Here is a 14,352-nt window from a genome sequence, read left to right as displayed (position 1 = left end):
GGTTTCCATCCATTACTAGTATCTAACAAAGGGGTTGAATCTAACAAAGCATTCACCTCATTAATCACCTTATCATCATCAAAATCAATCCCAAAGTGAGCTAGGCATTTCTCTAATGGATCTTCTAACAAAGTGTTTGGTAATGACTCCTCGACTAATGTTCCTATCATGTTCACCTCTTCTATATTCGAGTCATCTAGTTCAGAGGGTAGCTTACTAATATTAAAAATGTTCAGCTCAATAGTCATACATATACCAAAAGACAAATTCATAATACCATTTCGACAGTTAATGATCGCATTGGATGTAGCTAAAAACGGGCGACCTAAAATCACTGGTATTTGGTTCTCTGGGTCAGGGACAGGTTGGGTATCTAGGATAACAAAATCCACCGGATATATAAACTTGTCGACCTCTATGAGAACATCCTCGATCACACCACGAGGAATTTTAACGGACCTATCAGCTAACTGAAGTGTCATCTGTGTAGGTTTCATCTCACCAAGTCCTAGCTTAAGGTACACATGGTATGGCAGTAAGTTCACACTGGCTCCTAAGTCAAGCAACGCTTTCTCAACACGGTACTTACCTATTGTACAAGCAATGGTAGGGGACCCTGGGTCTTTATACTTAGGAGTAGTGGTATTCTGAATAATAGAACTCACATGACTAGCTATGAAGGCTTTCTTCTGGACACTGAGCTTACGCTTTCGCGTACACAAGTCCTTAAGGAACTTGGCATAAGAGGGAATCTGCCTAATTGCATCTAATAATGGAAGGTTGATATTAACCTGCTTAAAAACCTCCAATATATCATTAAAGTTGGACTCCCTCTTAGTCGGAACTAGCAGCTGGGGGAACGGGGCTCTGGGAACAAAGCGGGCTCATCAGGACCCTCATTGGTCTCTTTGGAGACTCTATCAGTCTCCTCATTTTCTGGCTCATAAGGGTGAACTACAGCATGTTCATTTCACTTCAGGTATGTCGACCTTATTATCAACTTTCTTTCCACTCCTAAGGGTTGTAACAGAGTTCACATGATTGTACGATTTCTCTCCTCTAGGGTTAGGATCAGTATGACTAGGGAACCTTCCTTCTTCTCTCTCATTGATAAACTTAGCTATTTGGCCGACTTGAAGCTCTAATTTAGCAAAAGACTGGGCACTATTCTTAAAATTCTGTTTGGTTTCCTCTTGAAAATTACCCTGGCTTTTTACTAACATTTCCTGGCTTTGTGATAGCATCTCCTGGCTCTTCCTTAATATACTAAGGGTTTCCTCTAAGCTAGTTATTCTATTCTCAGATGGGTTCTGGGTCTGACCTGAAGAGTTCTTAGTATAACCAAAACCTGGGGGAGGCTGAGAATTACTAGACTGGCCTTGATTCTGGCCCTTAGACCAAGAGAAATTAGGATGGTTTCTCCAACCAGGGTTGTAGGTCTCTGAGTAGGGGTCAAACTTCTGACGGTTTTCAAACCTAGCATTGTTATAGACAGCATGAGCTTGCTCTTCACTAACCTGACCTTCCCAGAATGAGTTATCGGGCTCTATTCCACAACTAGAGACTTGAGAGGCTCTATTAGGTTCAACAAGGGACTTATTTTTAGATTGACCCATTTCCAATGCTTCTAACCTTCTAGATAAAGCAGCAAACTTAGCATCTGACGCAAAACTCGTATCTACCATATTGGTGCTACTTCTATTGACCAAGAGTCTTTTAGGGGGTTCAACACAAGACTCCCACTGTTGGGATTTTTCAGCGATAGCTCCTAAGAAGGTAAAAGCATCATCAGCATTTTTACTAGTGAACTCACCAGCGCACATAGACTCGACCATGGCTTTGGTCGAATAGTCTAAACCATTATAAATAATCTCTACAAGTTTCATCTTATCAAATCCATGGTGAGGACACTGGGATAGGAGATCATTGAATCTCTCTAAAAACCTATAAAGAGATTCTCCCTCTTGTTGCATACTAGCACTAATTTTCTGCCTAACAGCTGCAGTTTTATGCTTAGGGTAGAATTTCATATAGAAAGCAGCAATAAGTTCCTGCCATGTTTCAATGGATTCAGATGGTAGGTTGTTTAGCCAGGTCTTGGCTTTATCTCTCAAGGAAAAGGGAAACATCTTAAGTTTCAAGACCTCATCAGTAAGGTCTTTTATTCTAATTGTCCCACAAATTTCCTCAAAGTCTCTAATATGAAAATAAGGGTTCTCATCATCCTTTCCTAAGTATATAGGGATCATCTGAAGAATACTAGGTTTTATCTCGAAATTAGCCGTAGTGGCTGGCAATTTAATGCACGAAGCTCGGTTGGACCTAGTTGGGAACATGTAATCTTTCAAAGTTGCCATCAGTGGCACAGCAAAGTACTAGGGTACTTTCCTCACGAAGAGATAGGTTCTCAAAACTGAAGTTTCCAAAAACGGGGCTCTCAAAAGAGAGTCTTCGAGCTCCCCGCTTCCACAAGAAGATCTTTTAGGCTCGTCACTAATCAAACGGCCAAAATTATCTCTTTTCCAAGCACGCTCTGTAAAGGAATCGAGCGCTCTTGGCATACACAAACAAAAATCCTAAGGAAGGGAGGTTCTAAGCAAACACACAGCAGGCCGACTCCACCAAATCAAACCTAAAAATTTATAGCAAACAAAAAACATGATGGATCCACTTAGATTGTTTCTAGACCAGCTTCTAATCTTTCGAAAAGGAATTCGTTACAATCTGAGCAAATTCTTTGGAATCAGTACGAGTCAAATGAGTTGAATAGAGGCGAGGGAAGCTCAGTGGAGCTTTGATACCCAAGGCCTCACCGGTATTCAAGGCGGCGCAGTCACGCACTCAACTCACAGAAACCATCCTGAACTTTGAAGTATGCTCAAAAGAGTAACCAATATTTTTCGAATGACTGTCCGATTAAGCTCGTTACCCTATAGGTCTCGTTCTATTCAAAATTTTAGGCTTAGGTTCGCGTTTGGTTTTGTTTTCCTAAGGCGGGAAAGAAGGGAACGGTGATGAAATCCGAACCCTTATCTTATATGGCCAGTTCTTGCCCTTTACTAGGAAATTAAAAACAACCGGTTCAGTCCTCAACAAATATTCACCTTAAGGAATACAGTAAACCCGCTTGCGTGAGATTCGCGGGTGTTCCGAAAGACTTACCTCCCGTACCAGACGGGCGATGAACCGCTGAATTCGACTCGGGCCACTGACTCCGGTGTCAGTGTGCGAACCCGAGGGGCCGAGACGATACCGTAATCGTCGTCCTTCCCTGCACACAGTTTGTATTTAAGGTACCCTACCGTAGGGTAAAAATAACTTAAAAATGTCCAACGTCACAGTCCAAGTCCAAAGTAAAGTGCAAAAATATTACAAAAATTTCCTAATACAATTCTAAAAAAAAAAATTTAAAAATTAAAAATTAAAAAAAAAAAAACTAAATCCTAAAAAAAAATTATTTGTCTTTTTTTTTCTTTCTTTTCTTTTAGCTTTGAGCTTTGTTCCAAGTCCTTAGTGTCCAACTTCAAACCTGCAAATCAAAGACACAAACAAAGAAACGTAAAGAGGAACAAATGAAAATAATTAAAAAAAAAAAAAAAATGCTACCTAAACACAGATCCGCGTCGGCGGCGCCAAAAACTTGATGTATTTTCAAATGGTTGTAGTGACAGTGGTAAAAATGGGTTCTTTTCAGATTTGTGAAGAGAATAAAATTTTTAGATTTTTTTTTTAAACTTAAGAATGTAGCAAAATTAAATAGCAAAGTGATGTGAAATTTTATGGACAAATAGGGGTTTAAGATTCCACCATTCAACAATACTTATATGATCTAATATTTCTTTTACTATGCAATTTAAATAATTGGTTTAATTCAAAATATTGCCAAAAGCATATTTCCAAAATATCAAATGTTAATCACAAGCATAATGCATCAAGAGTCTAAAACTAAGCATGCATTATCAAGGGAAAACACAGTTGATTAATAAAAATCATTTAATTCATTTTTATCAATGCAATTAATCACATAAAAATATTGCATAAAAAAATAGAGATTACCACATAATTATTGTGAGAATGGCTTCCTCTGTCACCCCTGGGATTGGGTTTAGCTACTCATGATGAAAAACCTCTCAAAATATTTCATTGATGCTCAAAAGTGTTTTACAATGAAGAGAAAGACAAGAAAATGATATAAAACAGGATTCTGCGACCCACATAAGGCGTCCAGAATCAACTAGAGATGAAGTGTTGTTGTCGTTGGAAAACTATGACCCACAAACGACAGTCGTTGTCTTTTTTGGTAAACGACTGCCTTTGGTAGTCTGTTCTTCCTCTTCTTCTTCCTCCTCGAGCAGCAGCAGCAGCAGCAGAACCAGAATCTCCGCAACTTCAATTTTCTTGCTCTGTAGTGCTCTAAACCTCTCCCAATTCTCTCTCCTCTTCTATGAGTCCCCATCACTCTATATATACTCCACAGGATCAAAAAGTCTCGCTATAACTCGAGATAATTCTCTCTTTACTCGGTTTGATGAAAAAATATTCTGGGAATATTTTCTTCCCTGATTTAGCTTCTCACGCGTAGATTTCCATCCTGGCCACTCTAGAAATGTTTACACACGACCCACAATGTTGTTAGAGCCCTCATGCATGAGCAGAACACGCTCAAATCTTCTCCAATCCCGTGTCCAACCCGTGTTTCCCTGTTTTGCATTCCGTGAATTATCCATCTAATTCTGGCCAAATTTGATCGAACCAAAAGCCCAAAACGTGTTTGCTAGGACATATCACAACTTCCTACCAAAAACCAGCCATTGAATCGCCCTAGTACACGTTCAAAAATTACAACAAAACATCTTCCAGTTGATAGTATTTTTTTCCCGCCAATTTTTGGTTTTTGAATTTGGGAAGATGATGTCCTCCCCCCTAACCAGAACTGGGGTGCGAATAGCAGCTGCCTTGGGGGTGACCTGGGGGTGCTCCGTGCAACTTTTCGAGTCGAATTTTCCAACAATAATTATTTTCCAACAATAATTATTTTCCAAAAATACCTACAAACACACAAAACACCATAATAAGGACGAAAACAAGTACTAACAATACGAAACATTGAGGACAAATTAGACACATAAATGCGTTTATCAGTGAGATCAGCTAATGGAATCAAGTGCACAGCATCCTGCTGGGATCAAAGGCGTAGGGATTACAACTGTACCTTGGATCGCTGGGAGACTGATTGGGGTTCAACTACAGTCCAGTCCGAAGTTAGCTTGGAGTAGGCTAGTGTCTGTAGCGGCTTAATACAATGTGTGTTCAATCTGGACTAGGTCCCGGGGGTTTTCTGCATTTGCGGTTTCCTCGTTAACAAAATTTCTGGTGTCTGTGATATTTCTATTTCCGCATTGTATTGTTTTATCTTTATAATTGAAATAATACAGGTTGTGCGTTAGATCATCAATTAGAGTAATCCAACCTTTGGTTGTTGATTGTCATTGATTGATCCTTGGATATTGGTCTTTGGTACCATCCAAGTTATTCCTTGTGTTTGATTAAAGACTCGCTGATTTCTATTAGTTTGAGTAAATCAAAACAAGAGAGAGATATTAACTCCTTGAGATACTTTTACCTAGATTGAGTCTGACTGTGTAGTTGATTCTCTAGAAAGTATTTCGGAGTTAGTCCATACAGATTGCTAAACGAAATATTGGGTGGTGTTGTTAGACTCTTGCTTTTTCAGAATGAGTTTCATTCGGACCTTGATGTTCTCCATTAGTAGACTTTACTATCGTTTGGGGTTAGGTTCGGCTCATTCGCAATAATATTTGAAAGCCGATCTTTAAATTTCGGCTCATTCGTGTTTGACTTGAAAAGCCGAACTACTTGTCATACATGCGTTCAACTTATTGGGGATTAAAATTATAAGCCGACCTATTCTTATTTATCAAGGTTCGGCATACAAATTATCAGCCGAACCTAACTCTGTTGCGCCAAACTACATACAAAAATCAAAAAATTTGGTGAATTCAAGCTACAAAACGGACATTAAACAACGTCTACAACCATACCTATGTATTATTAGCATTGGGTTCCTCGTCCATGTACTCATCTACGGGATTTGGCTCCAAAAAGTCATCATCTTGAGCTTGAGAAAAAAGTTGAGTTTGAGATTGAGTTTGGGTAAAATCATTTTTATAATCCAACAAATAAGCCACCTCCGGATCTCCATCGTAATTGATATGTATTTTCTTAGGTTTACGTGATGAAGACTCACCTTCCTCACTCGAATTTGGATCACACATCTATCAACAATCACAAATATCTCAAAAAAAAAAAGTTTTTTTCTCTACTCCTCTTCTTCTTCTTTTTCTAAAATGACTCACTAACTCTCTTTATAAATAAAATTATTATCCAAAATTAACACTAAGCGAGCTACAATCATTAACAATTAATTAATCAAATTAACACTAATTTAACACTAATCATTCAAGAGTATTTTCGCATGAAAATAGGTTGGATAAGGGATACCTTCGAAACACTATTTCCAACCTGTTTTTGTCTTATTCAATATGCCCCAAAATTTTCATGTATGCCCTAAATGATGGTTCATAAAAAAAATTTACAGTGCCTTTTAGAGCACCTGTCTAGTCTGGTTACAATCTTTGTTTCTAAACTTGCTGCAGATAGATGGACAAATTATTGCACCAGAAAATATCAATCAATGGAAGTGCCATGATAGTAGTAGCATTTGTGAAAACTGGATCTTGTTTTATCATGTCGATGGTCTCTTCATCCATGGGTCGGGTTCGCTTGATGGAAGAGGCTCAAATTGGTGGGAACATTCCAAGTGTAACCACAAAGTAAATTTTAAATTACAAAATTTCTTATTTAAGTCACCAAAAAAAGTTCACCATTGCAGATAATCTTGGGTTTTTTCTAATTTTCTTCTCTTCTTCGTTTTGTCTAGGAATGTGGCCAGAAACGGACGGTGAGTGATTGTCAGCAAGTGAACATGGTTGCTACCGATCTTCATTGAATTCATGGTCGATCATTATGGTGCATGAAATGAGTTTCGAAAAGATAGCATGATCTTATACCAGCGTTTTAGATATTAATGTAGCGTTGATCGTTTTACAGGAAATCAAAATAATACAGTCCAACAATGTATATATTTCAAATCTGAAATTCTTAAACAGTCCTAAGAAACACATTTTCATTCTTGAGTCAACTTGGGTATACATTTCTAACGTAGAAATAGTACACGCTCCTCCTGGAAGTCCAAACACAGATGGTATTTACGTCTCACGGTCATCAAATGTCTATGTTGAACATTCACACATTGCAACTGGTATGATTTCCCAATCTTTCCTTGCTCAAATGAATTTCCATCCCCTTCAATTTTTCTAGTTTATTCTCATTTTTGTTTTGGTCACGCAGGGGATGATTGTATTTCAATAGGGCCTGATACTTCTCACATAAACGTCAACAACATCAAATGTGGACCTGGTCATGGAATAAGGTAACAAATTACAATCTCGTAAATCTTTTCTTTCAATTTCATTTTTGATGATTGTCAAATAGCGTTCTAGGGGTTATTTCTTTACATCATTGGGAGTATAGGTAAATATGGAAAGAGAGAAACAATAGAACATGTTACGGTAAAAAATATTGAATTGAGAGGAACTACAAACGGTGTTCGAATTAAGACATGGCAAGGAGGAAAAGGTTATATTAGAGATGTACTGTTTGAAGAAATTCAATGCATTGGCGCAAGGAATCCAATTATCATTGATCAGTTCTATTGCGATTCTGATAAACCTTGCAAAAATCAGGTACTGATTCGCACTTGCTGTTATGTTTATAAGTATAACTCTGATCCAAAGTTTTAAAAATTAAAAATTCACACCCTCATCTTGTGGTGATTTTTGTATTTGTGTTTCAGATATTGGCCGTGAAAATCAGCAATGTGAGATATTGTAGATATCTGATATACAAAGACTTACGAAAAGAACATAATAAGAGAGAATTCTTAAACTCAGTTTAATTAATAATTTTGGTGTACTTTGTTTCATGGCTTTACAGCCTATTTATACAACTCAATAACACCAAGAGTTCTCAAAACAGGAAATACTAAAACATACCTAATCAAACTCAAACTACCAAAATAAACAAACTTCTAGAACTAAGTAAACTTCAAACTCAAGTCATTCCTAAACAAAACACCTTCTAGAAACTTCAATGCTTGATTGTCAAGCAACAGTGTACGGTATTTTCTTGTTTAATTCTGTGTGCATATAGTCTTCACGTCACTTTTCTGTGCATATAGTCTTCACGTCACCTTTAAGTCATAGTCTTGGTTAGACTTGATTTCCAACATCCTTCCTCAAACCAAGACTATGTCGACTAGTCATTCCAAGTCTTTATCGTAAATTCTCAAATATGTCACCCTTTAATGATTTTGTAAAAATATCTGCTACTTGTTCAGAACTTGGGCAAAAACTCACAATCACTTCTCCATTCTTAACTAAATCACGAATGTAATGATATTTTATATAAATGTGTTTGCTTCTTCCATGAAAAACATGATTCCTTGTGAGTGCTATGGCTGAGTTGTTATCACATACAATCCTTGTTGGATTCATCTGCTCATGATTCAATGAACTTAACATTCTTCTTATCGACACAGCTTGAGTTGCACAAGATGTTGTAGCTATGTATTCTGCTTCTGCTGTTGACAATGCAACTTTGTTGCTTCTTTGATGACCAAGAAAAATACCCTGATCCTATATGAAAAGCAAACCCTGAAGTGTTTTTTCTTTCTTCAGTATCACCAGCCCAATCACTATCAGTGTATCCAACTAATTCTGCATTCCTTGAAGAACTATAGAACATTCCCAGATTAATTGTTCCTTTTACATACTTTAAGATTCTTCTTGATTCTTGTAGATGAGATTTAAATGGTGTTTCCATGAACCTGCTAACAAGTCCTACACCATAAACTATGTCAGGTCTTGTAGAAGTTAAGTATCTTAAACTTCCTACAAGCTGTTTGAAATATGTGGGATTAACACATACTCCACTTCCACCTTTTTCTAACTTCAACCTTTCTTCTACTGGAGTTCTAATTGCTTTGCAGTTGCTCATCTTGAAACGTTCCAGTAAAGTCTTTGCATATCTTTGTGTGACACAAAAATTCCTTTATCAGACAGTAAAACTTCAAGTCCAAGGAAATATGTCATTAAACCCATATCTGTCATCTCAAATTCTCTGATCATGGCCTCCCTAAATTCATCAATAATCTTAGTATTGTTTCATGTGAAGATAAGATCATCAACATAGAGACAAACTATAATTTGATTTCCCTGAGTATCTGTCTTTACATACAAAGTATGTTCATATGGGCACTTCTCAAAACCTTTTTCAAGAAAATATGTATCAATCCTTGTGTACCAAGCACGTGGTTCTTGCTTCAACCCATACAATGCTTTGTTCAACTTGTAAACTTGATCTTCTTTTCCTTCTTTAATGTACCCAGCTGGTTGCTCAATGTAGACTTCCTCTTCTAACACTCTATTTAAAAAGGATGATTTTACATCCATTTGATAAATCTTCCACTGATTTTGTGCTGCTAAGGCAATGATCATTCTAACAGTATCTAACCTTGCCACTGGTGCAAACACTTCAAAATAGTCAATTCCAGGTTTTTGCTTATAGCCTTTAGCTACTAGTCTTGCTTTAAGACGCTCTATTTCACCATTTGGTCTATATTTAGTCTTATAAACCCACTTAACACCAATTGCTTTTTTTTCCTTTTAGAAGAGGAGTGAGCTTCCATGTATTATTCTTTTTCAATTGCTTTTATTTCAACATCCATAGCTTGTCTCCACCCTTGATTCTTTGAGGCAACTTCAAACAACAATGGATCACAGTCTCCACACAAAGCAAAGTTCACTTCTTCATCTTCTTCATCATCTCTGTTAATAACATAATCATTCAGTCGAGCAGGTACATTACGATTACGTACTGATCTTGTATTTTGTTGTGCTGTTCCATCAGTTCTTGTTTCATCTTCAATTCTTTCTTCATTTCCAATTCTTTCTTCTTCTTCTTCTTCAATTCTTTCTTCATCTTCAATTCTTTCTTTTTCTTCTTCAACTAATGTTGTTTCATTAACCTTTTTTATTGATACTTCTTTGTTCCATTCCCACTTAGCTTCTTCTTCAAAAATCACATCTCTGTTGATTACTAACTTCCCTGTTTCTGGATTCAATAACTTGTAGCCTTTGGTTGCATTACTGTAACCAATAAAAATACACTTTTCACTTTTGTCATCAAGCTTCATACGTATTTCTTTAGGTATGTGTGCATATGCTATGCACCCAAATACCTTAAGATGTATCACACTGGGTTTTCTTCCACTCCATGCTTCCTCGGTGTCATATCAATCACACTTCTTGTTGGACATCTATTCAGCACATAGACAGCACAATCAACAGCTTCTGCCCAATAATCTTTAGGTAAATTCTTTTCCTTTCTCATTGTATGTACCATCTCCATAATGGTGCAATTTCTCCTTTCAGCTACACCATTTTGTTGTGGTGTATATCTTGCAGTCATTTGATGTTGTATTCCATGTTCTTGCATGAAAGAATCAACCAAAGTGTATTCAGTAGCTTTATACTATTACCACTTTGTCTTTCAGCATATACCTTAAAGCTCTTGAAGGCTAAAAAAGCATCATTCTTTTGTTTCAATAAATAAACCCATCCTTTTCTGCTAAGATCATCAATGAAGTAAATAAAATACCTATTTCCACCACGAGATTCTACTTCAATTGGTCCACAAAAATCACTATGTACCAATTCCAATAATTTCTCAGCTCTTCTTTCTTTGCCAATGGGAAATGGATCTCTATGTTGTTTCCCAAAAACGCAATCTTCACACCTTGATTCAGGAGATTCAATAGTTGGTAATCCTGAGACCATCTCTTTTCTTGAAAGAATTTGTAAATTATGAAAATTTACATGCCCCATTCTTCTATGCCATAACCAAGAATTTTCATCAATAGTAGAGTTGTAACATCTCTCTATTTGATGCTGAATCTGTAAAGGAAACAATTTGTTCTTAGTCATATGAACTCTAGAAATCAATCTCCTTCTTTTATCTCTAATTATGCAAACCCCGTTGTAAATGTTCATAGAGAATCCTTTTTATGAAAGCTGACCCATACTTAGGTTTTGATGTCGATTTGGTACATAAAATACATCAGTTATGTAAGATTGTGCACCATTCTTGAGTCTTATTCCTATCATGCCTTTTCCAATAACTCGAACTGTTAAGTTATTTCCAAATTTTACAGTGGATCTCATAGACTCAACAAGATTTGCAAATAAATCTTTCCTTCCAGTCATATGATTGTTGCAACCTGTGTCTAAATACCATTGCTCTTGTGGTTGTTCTTCTGCTGAGTAACAAGCTAACAAGAGAGTTTCTTGTTCTTCTGCAATATTTGCTTTATTATCAGCTTTATATCCACCATCTTTGTTGTTATGATCTCCAGCTTTGTTGTTGTAACCTCCACCAAAATTGTTGTTGTAACCTACAGCTTTGTTGTTGTAAACTCCAGTTTTATTATTGTTGTAGTTTCCAATATTGTTGTTATAGGAACCATCTTTCTGTGGTTCAGGACATTCACTTTGAAAGTGACCAATTTGTTGACAGTTATAGCAGTGGACTTTAGATCTATCAACAAATTTTCTTCCTTGATATCTTCTTGAGTTTGCTTCATTGTTCCAGTTTATCTGACTTTGTAAGGCTTCCTCAATTGGTTTCACAGCTGACTTCTCCAATATTCTTTGCTCATATGCTTGAAAAGAACCCAACACATCATCAGTACTCAAATCAGATATTGTATTACACTCTTCAATTGATGTTACTTTAGATTCAAACTTTTCTGGTAAGCTACGCAATATTTTCTCTATAATGGCAGTATCTTCGATAGTATCTCCATTGGCTTTCATCTCATTAACAAGACTCAATGTTTTTTAAAAAGAAATCTGCTATCAATTCAGTTGAGTTCATCTGTAACAATTCATACTTTATTTTTAGGGTTTGTAGTCTCACCTTCTTTACTTTGTCAGAACCTTTATAGTAACTTGTTAAAGAGTCCCAAGCTCTCTTAACCTCTTTGATGTACACAAATTTATACATGATAGATTGATGAATTCCTTGATGGAGAATATAGGTAGCTTTCGAATTCTTTTTTATATTTTGTGTTAAAGTAGTTTGTTCAGCTGTTGTAAGTTCAGCTCCTGCTGCTGGTTCGACATATCATGTATTAACAATGTCCCATACCTCTTGATATGAAAATATATTCTCCATATGTATTCTCCAATGCTCAAAGTTCTTTCCTTCAAAAACTGGAACCTTGATTGAACTCAAGTTTGTAGTCATCTTCTTCTTCTTTGATTAAACCACAGACCTAAGATCATATTTCTCTGATACCAGATGTAGATATCTGATATACAAAGACTTACGAAAAGAACATAACAAGAGAGAATTCTTAAACTCAGTTTAATTAATAATTCTGGTGTGCTTTGTTTCATGGATTTACAGCCTATTTATACAACTCAATAACACCAAGAGTTCTCAAAACAGGAAATACTAAAACATACCTAATCAAACTCAAACTACCAAAATAAACAAACTTCTAGAACTAAGTAAACTTCAAACTCAAGTCATTTCTAAACAAAACACCTTCTAGAAACTTCAATGCTTGATTGTCAAGCAACAGTGTACGGTATTTGCTTGTTTAATTCTGTGTGCATATAGTCTTCACGTCACCTTTCTGTGCATATAGTCTTCACGTCACCTTTCTGTACATATAGTCTTCACGCCACCTTTAAGTCATAGTCTTGGTTAGACTTTATTTCCAAAAGATATAACCGTGTGTATGGGACTTGAAATAAAGAAAGGTTTGTTGTTATTGCGTGCAGTGAAACAGTTCCATGTACTGATATTTCCTTAAAGCACATCGACTTGACGAGTTCTAACAATGGTAAAACAACAATATCCTATTGTCTCAATGCTATGGTGAATCCCAGGGTGAAATAGTCCCCAAAATCCCATGTTTTCATCATTATTCATCTTGATTTGTATATTCCGATAACCCGATGTATATATATTATCCTTCTTCTAAAAATATTTAGTATAATCTATTAAATCATCAAATGCACCCCCTAAGTGATTCATCCTTGTAAATACAAGCAACCAACACCATGAACGAACCAATCGTACATCAATGATTTAGCCTTTTCTACCTTTCTCTATATGCTTTTCATCTGATATCATATTTAAAATTTTCAGTTTTAAATAGTGTACCTACTTTTATTTTTTTAGTGCATTTTCTCAAGATTGCTAATAGGGGGTACCAAATTGCTTGGGGGTGTACCATATTACATATAGGACAAAACCCATTTGCCTTTGGGTTGGTACACCCCCAAGCAAGTTGGCACCCCCCATTAGAAGCCTTGCATTTTCTCACGATAAAAGGAGAAAGTAAGTACACTACAACCTCTTCGTCTGTGAGATATAATCTTAAACATGATATGTGATTAAGTGTTGAATATGGTGATGGTGGTATTTTGACAAGGGTAAAACTTGTAAAATTGCATCTGTACGAGAGACATATCTATACATATATATGTGCCACGACTTCACCCAACGGAACTCTCAGTATCCTATATTCCCTCTATTTCAAAATTTTAGTCCACTTTGACAAAGTCAAAATATTAAGGAGATCATACGATATCGTAGACTACCCTTATAATTAGGGGATACCTCCACAAATTGGGGGATACTCACAGTTATATGGAACTAGATTTTGGCTAAGAGCATCCACATTGGACGAGTAAAAACCAAAATTTGGTCCAAAAACCAATCACAATGTAAGGAGTAAAAACCAAATATGTGGAGTAAAACCAAAATTCAGAGTATATTTGGTATGAAATCCGGACTGAAACTATATTTGGTCGAGCGGAGGTTAAAAGTACGTTCGATACCAGGCGCATGTATTATGTCCGTTTGGAGTGAGGCGCATATTAAAACTACGTTTGAGTGAGGCAATTGTGTAAACCTCGCCTGATGGGGTGTGAATATAAAGTTCGCCCGGCGGTAGGCGAAAATTTTATGTTCGTTCAAGTCAGGCGAACATTATATTGACGCCCCGTCAGGCATATGTAATACGTTTGCCCCACATCAAATGAATTTTACACTTACGCCTGGCTGCCTGGTTTGAGCGGAGTTTATACCTCTGGTTAATAATTTTCGACTGTCGATGATTTAGTGGCTGTTCTGAAA

The 14,352-nt window shown here is 36.5% G+C and overlaps 1 protein-coding gene across 1 annotated transcript; it reads left to right on the top strand.

The window, feature by feature from the left end:
• The first annotated feature begins 6,681 nt into the window (after positions 1 to 6,681).
• Positions 6,682 to 8,038, top strand: LOC113272745 (probable polygalacturonase At3g15720). Its single transcript, XM_026522543.1, has 6 exons — positions 6,682 to 6,843; positions 6,962 to 6,982; positions 7,132 to 7,342; positions 7,432 to 7,500; positions 7,615 to 7,826; positions 7,937 to 8,038. The coding sequence occupies exons 1-6, from the start codon at positions 6,682 to 6,684 to the stop codon at positions 8,036 to 8,038; spliced, it is 777 nt and encodes a 258-aa protein (XP_026378328.1).
• The last annotated feature ends 6,314 nt before the right edge of the window (positions 8,039 to 14,352 follow it).

The sequence above is a fragment of the Papaver somniferum genome, chromosome 4 (assembly GCF_003573695.1).
Source record: "Papaver somniferum cultivar HN1 chromosome 4, ASM357369v1, whole genome shotgun sequence".
Lineage (NCBI taxonomy): Eukaryota > Viridiplantae > Streptophyta > Magnoliopsida > Ranunculales > Papaveraceae > Papaver > Papaver somniferum.
The sequence above is the reverse complement of the archived record's forward strand: the minus strand, read 5'-3'. Positions and strand labels throughout refer to the sequence as shown.

What these genes read in the sequence shown, in the direction of transcription:
- LOC113272745 (XM_026522543.1), top strand. Translation starts at nt 6,682, where the DNA reads ATGGACAAATTATTGCACCAGAAAATATCAATCAATGGAAGTGCCATG. An exon ending in AATGTGGCCAGAAACGGACG is followed by an intron (nt 6,983 to 7,131) that starts GTGAGTGATTGT and finishes ATCGTTTTACAG; the next exon opens with GAAATCAAAATAATACAGTC. An exon ending in ATAAACCTTGCAAAAATCAG is followed by an intron (nt 7,827 to 7,936) that starts GTACTGATTCGC and finishes TTTGTGTTTCAG; the next exon opens with ATATTGGCCGTGAAAATCAG.